This window comes from Callithrix jacchus, chromosome 6 (assembly GCF_049354715.1).
Source record: "Callithrix jacchus isolate 240 chromosome 6, calJac240_pri, whole genome shotgun sequence".
NCBI lineage: Eukaryota > Metazoa > Chordata > Mammalia > Primates > Cebidae > Callithrix > Callithrix jacchus.
The window spans coordinates 124708349-124722814 of record NC_133507.1 but is presented as its reverse complement, the minus strand read 5'-3'; the positions used below and the strand labels follow the sequence as shown (position 1 = coordinate 124722814).

Sequence of the window (14466 nt, the reverse complement as noted above, 5' to 3'; positions counted from 1 at the left end):
CCTTCTGCCCCTACCTCTCTAATGAAACTATTACTTGAAAAAAAAAACAGCCTTCTACTTTTGAGTCTCTTCCCAGTTCTTTTCCTAATGTTCCTGTAGTGTTTGGCCATGATGATTACCTATGGCCCCTTCTTGACATTTTCCTCCATGGCTTCCATGACAGTGTCTTTTCAGAGTTCTCTTATTACTCGTTAAGTTTATGTGAAGCCAGGAAACTAGGAGTCATCTTTGCCTTCCCCTTACTCACTCACCTTCCTGCACACCCCCAAGTCCTGTTAATTCCACCTCTTAAATCTCTCAAATCCCAACACTTCTCTCCATCATCATGGTCACTACCCTAGTGTACCCATCTGTAAAATGGAGTACATTTATGACTCAGGGTACCTGAAGATTTAGAAAACCTACTTAGAAAGCAGTATGGGTAGCAGATAGTTTTAGAGAGACTAGAGATTTTCTTGAGACAGGGTCTTACTCTATTGCCCAGGTAGGAGTGCAGTGCTGCAATCACTGCTCACTGCAGCCTTCAAACTCCTGGACTCTGGTGATCCTCCCACCTCAGCCTCCAGAGTAGCTGGAACTACAGGCATGCCTAGCTAATTTTTCTATTTTTTGTAGAGATGGGGGTATTGCCATGTTGCCCAGGCTGGTCTCAAGCAATCTGCCAGCCTCAGCCCCCCAAAGTGCTAGGATTACAGGTATGACCCACTGCATGCACCTAGCTCTCTTTCTAGATTTTCTAATCTTATAAGTACGGCTTCCTAAAATTGATCTGCTTGAGATCATACCTTCAGTTAATAAGTCATAAAAGTCATAAAACTCATAAAACTTTATTTTTTTGTCCCTCTACTTAAGAACAGTATAGTGGTGGACTGTCTTAAAAAGTACAAAACACTGAGTGCCAAAGGGAGCATTCAAAATAATGGTGTTGGCATTGAAAGAATCACTCCACCGACTGAGTAACCTAATGCATTTGCAAGTCAGGTGGCTCCATTCTTTTGTTTTTAATAAGTAAGAAAAGACATTGATGATACATCATCAAACATGATTTTTGAAGATAGGTTATTTGATTTTTGGCAATTAACTCTGAAGGATTTTAAAAAGTGGAGTGACAATGTCAAGTGAAAAATCTTCCTATTTACATCTGCTTATTTATGTGAACAATGTTTTCGGCACCACTACCTCGGTCGAAACCCTTATCTCTTGCTTCAAAATTTATCCAAAATGGTCTTTACAACTCCGACTTTCCCTCTCCAATGCATGCTATGCTATTATCAGGTATCGCCAAAAAAAGTTACATAAGTACATGAGATATTATCATTAACCTTCTTAAAATCCTCCACTGCCATTTTTTTTTTAAATCCAACACCTTGGCATGGCAATTCCTGGCCACACACCACCTAATTACAACTTACTTCCTTTGTGTGCTCATATCACTCTCTCTCCCTATAACCCACCCCCGCCCTCAGGCACTGGACACTGCTCTGCCCCAAACAGCCATGCCCTCTCATTCAGGGGATTCCCTCAGCTTGAAAGACCCTTCTCCTTTCTCTCTTCTCTGCCTGAGAAACTCCTATTCATCCTTCAAGGCACCACAAACGCCATGTCCTCTAAGAAGCCTTCTAGGAATTCCCCAGAAAGAATTAATGGCACTATTTATTTTTAAACAACCATTAATAGAGCATCCATGCTGACTTTTAGAGGTACGAAGATGAACCAGATAAGGGACTGTCAGTCTTGTGAAGACAGAAATGTTATCTGACAATTCCTATAGATCATTTATACTTCTTAGCTAAAGTTGTATCACTGAACCAGAAGAACAAAAGAACAGATGGCTTTATAAAAGAGATATAAAATAGGCAGTAAAGAAGTTGTTCCCAGGGAGAACTTAATGCTCATAAACTGTAAAGCCGAGACAATCCTAGATCTACCAGATGCTAGAGCTCAAGTTTAGGACAGTGGTTCAGAGTGTGGGCTCTACAGTTAAACCACCTAGTCAAATCCCAATTCTAACACTTTTATAGTTTACAGTATATACTTAACTTTCCTAGGCTGCTTTTTATTCAACTATATAATGGGAATTATAATACAGCTAACATTTCAAGGTTTTTTTTTTGTTGTTTTTTTTTTTTTTTGAGAGAGAGAGTTTCGCTCTTGTTGCCCAGGCTGGGGTGCATGGTACAATCTCAGCTCACTGCAACCTCCACTTCCGGGGTTCAAGCAATTCTCCTGCCTCCTGAGTAGCTGGGATTACAGGCATGTCCACCATGCTGAGCTAATTTTGTCTTTTTAGTAGAGACGGGGTTTCTCCATGTTTCATCAGGCTGGTTTTGAACTCCCGACCTCACGTGGTCCACCCGCCTTAGCCTCTCAAAGTGCTGGGATTACAGGCGTGAGCCCTCGGGCCTGGCCCAAAGCATTATTATATTAAACAAGGTAATCCACATAAAATACATAGCACATGGCCTGTACATGGTAAATATATAAATATTAGCTTCTTTTATAATAACTATTATGACACAGTCTTTTCTGTAACAGTGTAACACTGTCTGCTACATTCTATAACATTTTAAATTATCTTTGAACTTCAATTTCCTAGTTTGCAAAATGGGGAGACCACTTTACATATGTAGTAAGTCTTGCATTATGCCAGGCACATAATAATACATGAAAATATCTGTTCTCAAGTTGAACCAAGATGCATACTTACATACATTATCCCCACTTGGCTAGTAGGAGCAGTGATCAATGATTACAATAAACCTTTTCCTATGGCAGTGGTTCTCAACCTTGGAATTACCTGGGGAACTTTTAAAAAGTCTGATGCCTGGGTCCTACTTCCAGAGATTCTGATTTAATGGGTATGGAGGTCTAGACATATAAAATGCTCCTCTGGTGACTCTAATACACAGGCAGGGTTAAGACCCAGATCTTGAGATCTCAGGCAACAAAATGAGTCATCAGGCAACAGCCTTAACACTTATGCACACTCACAAGAGCAATCACAAGTTAAGCACAGTTGTTTTTGCTTACTTGTCAAGAAGGATATAAAAAGTGGGGCTTATTTGGTGTTCATGTTTTGAAAGACTTGAACTTACCAGAGATTAAGCCAAACTTTGAAAACATCTTAGGGAATGGTTCAGCCATATTCTTTCAACTTTTTAAAAAGAGTTAGTTGGACAGAAAAGCTTACTTTCTTCTCTTAAAGTCCCTCAGATTTTTACATGTCCATAGAGAGGTGATTTTTTAAAAGCAAACCTTTCATTGTACTTTTCTCCTAAGGAATAATCTAAGTTGGTTCTTCAGAGTTGCAAACTGTCATCACTTTGCCTAGAGCTAGGGAATTTGTAAAATGTGTCAATGCCCAGGGCCGCACACCCGTGTAACTTGGGCATCATTTTTTCCCCTTAAAATTCCTTTAAAGGTGTTAATTCAGACAGAAACACAACCACTTACATGTAGAGTTTGATGAGTTTTAACAAATGTACACAACTATATAACTATCATGACAATCATCATATAGAATATGTCCATCATGGCAAAGGTTCCCCTATGCCCCAATGTGGGGTGAAGCTTCCTTCACCCACCAGCCATTGTTCCCGGAAACCACTGATCTAATTTCTTTTAGGTAGAATCCAAGTATGAGTCTTTTGTGTCTTGATTCTTTCATTAGCATAACACTTTTAAGATCCATCCATATTGCTGCCTATACAAGTAGTCTATTCCATTTTGCTGCTCAGTAGCTTTCCATTGATTGGATGGATATTCCAGAATTACTCACCAGTTGAAAAACATCTGGGTTGTTTCCAGGTATTGGCTATTATAAACAAAGCAGCTATGAACATCTGAGTCTAAGTGTTTGTGTGAACATATGTCTCCATACCTCTTAAGTAAATACACAGAAAGGGATTGCCAGATCAGATGGTCTAATATGTCTAACTTCTTAGTAAACCGCCAACAAGTGGCTGAAACATTTTACATTCTCGCCAGCAAAGTTTAATAGTTCAAATTTCACCATGCCCTCCAACACTTACTGTCAGTGTTTTTAACCGCAGCCATTCCAGAGGGTATGTATTAATAGTAGTATTTAGTTTGGTTCACTGTAGCTTTAGTTTGCATTTCCCTAATAACTAATAATGTTGGGCATCTTTTCATATGTTATTTCCCACTCATTCATCGATTTGGTGAAATGTACTTCAATCTTTTTCTTTTTCTACAAGTTGTCTCCTTACTGAGTTATTTTTCAAAAATTTTTTCCCAGTTTACGGCTTGCTTTGTCATTTTCTTAACACTGTTTTGACAAAACATTTGAGATTTATCGTTTTTTTCTTTTATGCTTCATGTTTGTTATGTGTTCTCTACACAATGTTTTTCATAATCCAAAATCACAAAAATTTCCTCCTATATTGTCCTCCAGACATTTTATAGCTTAGTTTTTACATTCAGGTCTAAAATCTACTTCAAGTTAATTTTTATATAGGGTAAGTAAGGGTGGAGTTCCATGTTTTCCAAGTGGATATCCAATTTTCTTGAAATATTTGTTAAAAACACTATCCTCCCTCCCCACTCCCCAACTCACCCCCTGAATTACCTTTGGCACCTTTATCGAAACATACGGATTTCTGGGTTCTATGTTATACTCCATTGATTTTTGTTTCTACAATTATACCAGCACTAACTGTCTTGAATATTGAAGCTTCAGATAACCTTGAAATCAGGTAGTTTAAATCCTCCAACATTCTTCTTCTTCAGAATTGTTTTGACTATTAAGTCTTCTGCATTTCCATATAACATTTAGAATCCCTTGTCAATTTCTCTAAAATAGATTGCTGGAATTTTTATAGGGATTGCATTCAATCTGTAGTTCAATGTGAGGAACATCAGTCTCTTAACCATAATGATCAAAGATCACGGTACATGTCTCAATTAACTTAAGGCCGTCATTAACTTACCTTAATGTTTTACAGTTTTGTCATATAGGCCTTGCATATATTTTATTAAATCCCAAGTACTTCATATTTTTTATGTTATAAATGGTATCTATTTGTAAATTTCAATCTCAAATTTTTTGTTGCTAGCATATAAAAATGCAATTAATCTTGTATAATCACTTAGTAGCCTTCAATCTTACTAATAAGCATGGGTTTGGAGTGCAGTGGCACAATCTCAGCTCACTGCATCCTCTGCCTCCTCCTGTGCTCAAGCTATTCTCCTACTTCAGCTTCCTGAACAGCAGGGCCTACAGGCATGTGCCACCACACCCAGCTAATTTTTTTATTTTTTTATTGTTGATTGCAGTGCTGTGGCACGATTCTGACTCACTGCAACCTCTACCTCCCAACCTCAAGAGATTCTCCCACCTTAGCTTCCCAAGTAGTTAGGACTATAGGCATGTGCCAAGATGCCCACCTAATTTTTGCAGTTTTTTGTTTGGTTTTGGTAGAGATCGAATTTTGACATATTGCCCAGGCTGGTCTCAAACTTCTGGGGTCAAGTGATCCACCCACCTCAGCCTCAAAGTGCTGGAATTACAGGTGTGCACCATGCTCAGCCATAAGCTTGCCTTTTTTTTTTTTTTTTTTAAAGATGGAGTCTTGCACCGTAGCCCAGGCTGGAGTGCAGTGGTGCAATCTTCGCTCACTGCAACCCCTGCCTCCCAGGTCCCAGTTCAAGCAATTCTCCTACCTCAGCCTCCCAAGTAGCTGGGATTACAGGCATAAGCCACCATGCCCAGCTAATTTTTGTAGTTTTTAGTAGACGGGATTTCACCATGTTGGCCAGTCTGGTCTTGAACTCGTGACCTTGTGATTCACCCGCCTCAGCCTCCCCAAGTGCTGGGATTACAGGCGTGAGCCACCGGGCCTGGCCCAAGCTTGCTTCTTAGTAGATTTCTTAGGATTCTCTACATACAAGATCGTATCTTCTACAGATCTGCAAATGATATATATTGTTTGGCTTTATTGCACTAACTGACACCTCTGAATGTTGAATAGGAAAGATGAGAGCAGACATCATCACCTTATACCTGACCTTGGAAGGGGTACCATTCAGTCTTCATACTTAAGTATAATATTAGCTGCAGGTTCTTTAATATTAGCTGCAGGTTCTTCACAGATACCTTTGATCAGGCTGAAGAAGTTCCATTCCATTCCTAATTTTCTAGAATTTCTGTCATGGATAGGAATTGTGTACTATCAAGTAACTTCTGTGTCAACTGAAAGGATTCTATGTTTTTTCTTTTTAATTTGTGAAGATGGTGAATTATGTACACTGATTTTTCAAATGTTAAATTAACCTTGCATTCCTGTTATAAATTCCACTTAGTCATGACGTATTATCCTTTTCATGTATTGCTGGATTTCATGTGTAAAAATCTTAAGAATTTGTGTGTCTGTGTCTGAGGAATAATAATCTGTGGTTTTCTCTTTCATAACATCTGTAATTTTAGTATCAAGGTAATGCTGGCCTTATAAAGCCAGGTGATAAGTATCATCTCCACTTCTATTTACTGGAAAGGTTTATATAGTATTGTTATTTTTTCCTTAAAAGGTTGATAGAACTTCCAGTGAAGCCATCTGTGCCTGGAGTTTTCTTTGTGGGAAGGTTTTAAACTATAAACACAATTTCTTCAAAATATATAGTGTTATTCAGGTTACCTATTTTTTTTAACCTATTTCTTTTTCAGTATGCTTTGGCATGGTAGTTTGTGTCTTTTAGAGAACTGATCCATTTCATCTAAGTTGCTAAATGTGTAGGGATAACCTTATTATCTTTTTAGTATCTGTAGACTCTGTGATGTTGTATCCTTTCATTCCTAATCATGGTAACTTGCATCTTCTCTCCTATAAAGCCTTCTCTTCTAATATACTCATTCAATGCTATGAATTTCCTCTAAATACTGTATCCTACACATTTTGATATATTGTATATTTATTTTCATTAAGTTAAAAATATTCTCTAGTTTCTCTTGTGATTTCTTCTTTGAACTAATTACTTAGTAGTGTGTTGTTTAGTTTCTAGATATTTTGGGATTTCCCAGCTATATTTCTGTTGTTTGTTTATAAATTCTATTGTGTTTGGAGAACATACTTTGTATTATTTCAATCCTCTACATTTGAGACTTTTGTTTATAGCCCAGAATATGGTCTATATAAGTGAAATACATTCAGTGCATACATACACTTGAAAAGAAAGTGCATTCTTGCTGTTACTAGATGAAATGACCCCTAAATTTCAATGAGAGAATGTGGTATTATTCAAGTCTTTCTAAATCCTTACTGATTTTGTTTCTTCTCTCAGTTTAGAGGGGACTGTTGAAATCTCTAACTGTAACTTGTATTTTTTTCCTTTCAGGTTTATCTATTTTTGCTTCATGTATTTTGCAACTCAATTATTAGGTATGCATATATTTATAAGATTGTTGATATCCTCTTTATTAAATAACTCTCTTATCATTATGAAATGCCAATCCATTATTGCAGGTTATATCCCTTGCTCTGAAATATACTTTGCTTCTTATTAATAGAGCCATTCCAGCTTTCTTTTGATAAATGTTCCATTCTTTTTATTTTTGCCCAAAAGTATCCTTACATTTAAAAATTGATTTCTTGTAGACAGTATATAACAATTGGGGTTCTTTTAATCCAATCTCACAATCTCTGCCCTTCAATTCAGCTTCTTTAAACATTTTATATCTGATGCAATTATTGATATGGTGGGTTTAAAAAAAAATTTTTTTTTTTTTTTTGAGATGGAGTCTTGCTCTCTCACCAAGACTGGAATGCAGTGGCACGATCTCAGCACACTGCAGCCTCCACCTCCCAGGTTCAAGCAATTCTCCTGCCTCAGCCTTCTGAGTAGCTGGGACTACAGGCACACGCCACCAAGCCCAGCTAATTTTTGTATTTTTAGTAGAGATAGGGTTTTACCACATTGGCCAGGCTGGTCTCAAACTCCTGACCTCAGGTGATCTACACTCTTTGGCCTCCCAAAGTGCTGGGATTACAGGCGTGAGCCACCATTATTAACATGTATACCTCATATATACATGGGAGGAACCCCAGAGAAATGAATAGCTAGCATGGATCTATATATGGTGTCCTTTAATCTATCTTGTTCAAATTCATTTCATTTTTTCTGCCTCTTTTGAACTATTTTATATTCCCTACTTGTGTATTTGCTAAACCTCTGTTTTCTTTGTTCTCATTGCTTATTCCAAGGTTTGCAATATATATCTTTATCTCACTCTATTTTCAAAGAGCATTCTACATCATAGGTGGTATATGAACATTACATGAGTATACAGTTGACCCTTAAATTGTATAGGTCCATGAGTTTGAACTGTATAGGTCCACTTACATGTGGATTCAACCAAATGCAGATAAAAAATATAGTATTTGTAGGATGCAAAACCCATGTATTACAGAGGGCCAACTTTATGTATATGCAGGTTCCACAGGGCTGAGGGACTTGAGAATACATTAATTTTGGTATACCTTGGGGAGTCATGGCACCAATCCCAAGTGTATTAAGGGGGGACTATACTTTTGTTTCCCTCACTCATTATTTATGCTAGTAAAGCTACTTTTGTATTCACTCTAAATAATAAATTATTTTATTATTTATATCAGTGATCTTCAAAAGAGACTAAGATATGGGGAAATGTCTTTATAGTTACCCAGGTATTTACCATTTATTCTTCACTTCTTCTTGTAGACCTAAGATTTCATCTGCTATCACTTTTTACTTGGAAAAGTTTTAGTATCTCTTAGCATATATCTACAAGTTATTAATTCATATACACCCTTTCTGTTTTTGGTCTATAAAGATCTTTAATTTAGGAAGGATTTTTTGCTAAGAAAAGGACACTGGGTTGACATTTCCCTTCATTACTTTAAACATTTTGCTCAATCTCTGACTTAATAGCTTTTTGATGAGAACTATGCATTCTTTTTTTTTGAGATGGAGTTTCGCTTGTTACCCAGGCTGGAATGCAATGGCACGATCTCGGCTCACCGCAACCTCCACCTCCTGGGTTCAGGCAATTCTCCTGCCTCAGCCTCCTGAGTAGCTGGGATTACAGGCACGCGCCACCCTGCACAGCTAATTTTTTTGTGTTTTTAGTAGAGACGGGGTTTTACCATGTTGACCAGGATGGTCTCGATCTCTTGACCTCGTGATCAAGGCCGCCTTGGCCTCCCAAAGTGCTGGGATTACAGGCGTGAGCCACCGCGCCCGGCCCTGAGAACTATGCATTCTTATCTTTGTTCCTCTGTATGTAATGTGTTATTTTCTCTCTGATTATCTGTAAGATTATCTGTTTTTTTAGCAAATTGATTATGATGTGCCTTAGCAAGATTTTCTTTGTTTCTTCTATTAGGGGTTTACTGAACTTCTTGGCTCTTCCAGTTTATAGTTCTGTGGCAGACAACTCCCAGTCATTTCTGCCTCATAGTATTCATGCCTTTATGTAATCCCTACCCCTTCAGTGTTGACTGATCCTATTAACCTGCTTTAATGAACAGAAAATGACAAAAATGACAGGTCGTCACTTCTGACATTAGGCGAAAAAAAGACTGTGTCTTGCCTACATTCTCTTTTTAGCTCTTCTTGCTCGCTCATTCTGTTAGCTGCCATGTTGTGAGCTGCTCTGCAAAGAGGCTTACGTGGTCCAGAACTGTGGGCAGCCTCTGGCCAACAGCCAGTGAAGAAACCGAGGCCCTAGGCCAACAACCCACAAGGAACTAAATCCTGCCAATAGCCACGAGTGAACATGAAGTAAAGTCTTCCTCAGTCAAGCCCTGAGATCACTGCAGCCTCAGCTGGATACCTTGACTGCAGCCATGTTAAGAATTTCTGAATCAGAGGGCCCAGGTGGGCCATGCAGAGAAACTGGAAATAATGTATGTTCTGTTTAAATCACTAAATTTTGGGAATAATTTGTTAACCCACTAAATTTGGGGAATAATTTGTTAGGTAGCAATACATAAGATAGTTTTCATCAAATGTGGAAACATTTTTTTCTATGATGGTTTCATATCTTTTTTCTTTCACATCTCCTGGGGACTCCAATTATACATATATAAAGACTAGTTCATCTTGTCTTACATTATCTATTGCTATGTTTTCCCTTTTGCCTTTTTTCCCCCCTTTTTTCTCTGTGCCTTATTTTGGATAGTTTCTATTGTCATGGCATCAAGGTTGCTAATACTTTCCTCTGCAGTGTGTTTTATCTCCAGAAATATGTGGGTTTCCCTTTCTCTTTTTAAAGATATACTCCACGTCTCTCTCATGTTCATGTTTTCTTTTACTTTCTTGATCACATGTGACATTTATAGTAGCTACATAAGAGAAAAAATCATTTCCTTCTTTCTGGGGGTCAGAGCCTACCAGCGCCTGTTGTTCAATGTCTGAAAACCATTATTTTGCGGGGCTTTTTTTAAAATTCCTGTTTTAGAAGGGAGGGTAAACCTGATTACTGTTGCTCTCTCTTGGCTTTAAGTGGAAGACTATTTATTTCTTTATAAAAGTCCTCCAAGTGATTCTAATGTGTAGCTAACTTTGAGACCCAGTGGGTTAGAAGCTTTGATTTTCTTAAAAGAAAAATTCCTTCCAAACAGGACACATTTTTTTCTGAGCTGATTAGTCTTGATGAATTTGAAAGCTTGTGTCCCAAAGTGCTACACTGTAGTTAGCTAATATCAAAGAAACTTTTCACTAAAAGAAATGTCCAATATTACTTGGCAAAGAAACTGAGAAACCATTATTCCGTGGAACAGAGTATTTCATATGGAGACATTTAAACTGAAGTATCCAATTAAAAGGTGACACAAAGTAATGTTCTAAAGCATGGAGGTAGGAATAATGAGGTGAAAAAAATAATCTTCCTGAGGCGAAAGGAAACAGAAAACTACTTACAGAAACCAGAAAAAAACATGTCCAATAGGAACAATATAGGTAACCATCACTTTTTAAAAATCAAATATTCACAGAATTTTACCAGTGTAACTTTTAAAATCATGAACCTTGTAAACTAAATAAAAAGGCACAAATACAAATAAATAAAACTTCACTTAGCAAAAAATAAACAAGATTCTCTTCAGTACCAGCAAATTTCATTAGTTCTATGTAGAGGTTTCTTCCCATCTGTCCAGATACCCTTCTGAACCTTACCCTTTTCCAAGTAAGAACGTGGAGCCCACGGCGGGTCCTCTTCAGCATAAGGATCACTATACTCAACCACAGCTGCTTCCTCCTCTTCATAATCTTCTGGGGGAGGAGGAGGTGGGGGAGACTCATCAAAGACTGGTTCTTCCACAGGTGGCGGTGGAGGTGGTGTATCTGAAACTAAGAACACAGCAGGCTGACAACAAAACTATACATTATGCGAAGTTTAGTATTTCCCATCCAAGCTTCTAGGTTCATGGAATATAAACCTAGACTTGAAAATATTCTTTCAAAAAATGAGTGAGCAAGAGAAGTCTTCCCACCAACTATAATGTTCCAGAGCTCCAAGAATGATATTCTCCCTCTCTTGCCCTTGGATTAGTGCTAATGGATACTGAATAAAGTTTAGACAAAAATAATTATTAACTGAGCCTCTGGAACCTGTTTATTCTAATACAAATCCTCTTTTCAAAGAGATCAGTATGACTGGGCGCAGTAGCTGGCACCTGTAATCCCAGCACTTTGGGAGGCCGAGGTAGGTGGATCACCTGTGGTCAGGAGTTCGCAATCAGCCTGGGCAACATGGTGAAACCCTGTCTCTACTAAAAATATAAAAATTAGTTGCACATGGTGGCAGGTGCCTGCAATCCCAGCTATTCAGGAGGCCAAGGCACAAGAGTTGCTTGAACAGGCAAGATGGAGGTTGCAGTGAGCTGAGATCACGGCACTCCAACCTGGGCCACAGAGCAAGACTGCATCTCAAAAACAGCAGAAACAAACAAAACAGAGATCGGTACAATATAGCTGAGCTTTACACTGTTTTCAAGGAAAAGTTATCAGAAATACTGATCATGAAAACCATATTTCACAGATTTTTAAAATCTTTTTTCACTTAAATTAGAATGAATCCAGGGAATAGTAAAATTTTAGTAATCCACTACTTTCTTCTTAATGAATTTTTCTAATACCAAATTCAAGAGGAAAAAAATAACAAACTTGGTTAACTTCATCTATGAAGATGTTTGTTTACTTATAGAATTTGTTCTAGTTCAGACTAATTTATCATTTAGAATTTCTTCAGGCTAAATGTCCAAGCATACTAGCAGAGTAATTTAAAACATCTCCCATGGAGTTCTGCTTCCACAGCTCTGATACCGATACACAGTAACATCAAAAAAATTATCTTCAAACTCAGAGACTTAACCTTTCAAAATAGTTGGTACATACTTGAGCACAGCTGAACACAATGAAATGAATAAACCTGTGTTTATCAGCTCCTCAGGTTTAATGAACAGCACTAATTCTCATTTAGGAGGTACCAGTATAGATGTGATCCTCTGAGCAATCCTATTTATTTAGTATTTCTAATGTAAGTCTACTAATTGAATTAAATGGATTTTTGAAGATTGCTGATTCCTGGTGGGAGGCAGCCACAGCAACACCATGCTTCTGTCTTATCTCAGTATTCTTCCCATCTGCTGTGCCCCCTCTATACTGATCTACTTTATAAACTTTAAAACTTCAGTCATTAAACAGAACATCTTTCATCCTAATAGTTTTTATTAACAAACAAAAGATATAGATATGTGACTTACTATATACTTGGGTGAAAAAGCAATGTGTCCTATTTCCATTTGTAAGATAAAAAGACGGACTTTAAACAATTGCACAGAACCACAGATCCAAAGGAACTTTAAAAACAATCACCTTGAGAAATGACACTACAAAATTACTCAAAGATGCTTCCACTGTTCATTTTTACTTTCCTTGTAACTGCCAGTTTAATAAACCACCACAATTGACTTAAAACGTTCCATGTTCAGCTAGACCTTTGTAATGCATTATTTCATTTCATCTTTACAGTGGGAGGTGGTGTTTTTCATTTTATAGATGTGGAGACTGGCTTTCCAAGATTAAGTATTCCAACAGAAAGTAGGTGGAAAAAATTCCAATGCCTATTATCTTAAAAGCTACACTACTATGAAATGACATAAATTCAAAAACCTTCAAGTATGCTTCATACTATTTATTCAGCAAACATTAACTAATATGGCTAGATATTATGCTCAGCACTGAGAAAAGGGCAGTGGGTAGAAGTCATGGAGACATGAACAACGAAACCTTCATTTGCAATTGAGTGTAGTGTGTGTTTTAAGGTACTACAGGAACACAGAGCATAAACAACACTTGTTATGTGGGTCAGGAAAAGACTTCCTGAAACCTGAAAAATGAGTAAGCATTAATGGGGAGGAAGGGGGAAGGTAGGATGGCATAGAGAAAGACATTTCATCTCAGATATAAAGAACAAAACAAGGCCAGGTAGGGAGGCTCATGCCTGTAATCTCAGCACTTTGGGAGGCTGAGGCAGGTGGATCACTTGACCAGCCTGACCAATATGGTGAAACCCAATCTTTACTAAAAATACAAATATTAGCTGCATGTGGTGGCACACACGTGTAATCCCAGCTACTCTTGAAGCTGAGGCAGGAGAGTAACTTTAACCTGGGAAGGGAATGTGGCAGTGAGTTGAGATGGCACCACTGCACTCCAGCCTGGGTGTCAGAGTGAGACTGTCACATACACACACACACACACACACACACACACACACAAAGGCAAAACAAAGCAAGAAACTTTCTGTAAGAACTGTCCGAATTTCAGTAGCCAGACTCATGAGGAAGCTGAAGAGGATGAGGCAGGAAGGGCCTTACAGCAGTTTGGACTCTATCCAAAGAGCCAAGGAGAGCCAAGAAACATTTTAAGGGGAATAACAGGGTCGTAGCTGTACTTCTTACCCCAGTATAACTGGGTCACTACAACTGGTTACAAATTATTCCAGACTTCTTCCAAACATCAAACTTAATGCAGAGTAAATATCTGCTACCATGGAATATCTTCAAAATAATATACCTGGAAAGTTTTGAAGATAATTCCAAAAGAAAGATACATATCTTTTCAAAGTGAATGTTTTTAAAGAAATTAAAGACTTAAACATTATTTGAATGTTTAAGTCCTGCCATGTCTGTAAAATTAGTCACAGCACACCTCATACACAATTTTAATACATTGTGTACATGAAAAACATATATGACTGTAGGAAGAGATGAAAAAGACTAATCCAAAAGGCAATCAATTGTGATAGGGTGGTCAAATTAGGGAATGACTTTTAAAATATAGGTAGTGGTGCTTTAATAATGCTTTGCAATGATCTACTTAAGACATTTCTAAGTCTTTAATTGATACTCATGCACTTTAATATTATATTAAAACAATATTTAGATTTGGTTCATGAAACATTTTGCT

At 37.7% G+C, this 14466-nt stretch overlaps 1 protein-coding gene across 45 annotated transcripts in view; it reads right to left on the bottom strand.

Annotated features, from left to right (window-relative positions):
- ABI2 (abl interactor 2) overlaps positions 1–14466 on the bottom strand; it is a 114701-nt gene that overhangs the window by 10878 nt on the left and 89357 nt on the right. For all 45 annotated transcript variants that reach the window (XM_008999244.5, XM_008999247.5, XM_008999251.5 and 42 more), the window contains one exon: positions 11170–11343. In XM_008999244.5, the coding sequence (XP_008997492.3) occupies positions 11170–11343 (174 nt within the window). The remainder of the gene's footprint in view (positions 1–11169; positions 11344–14466) is intronic.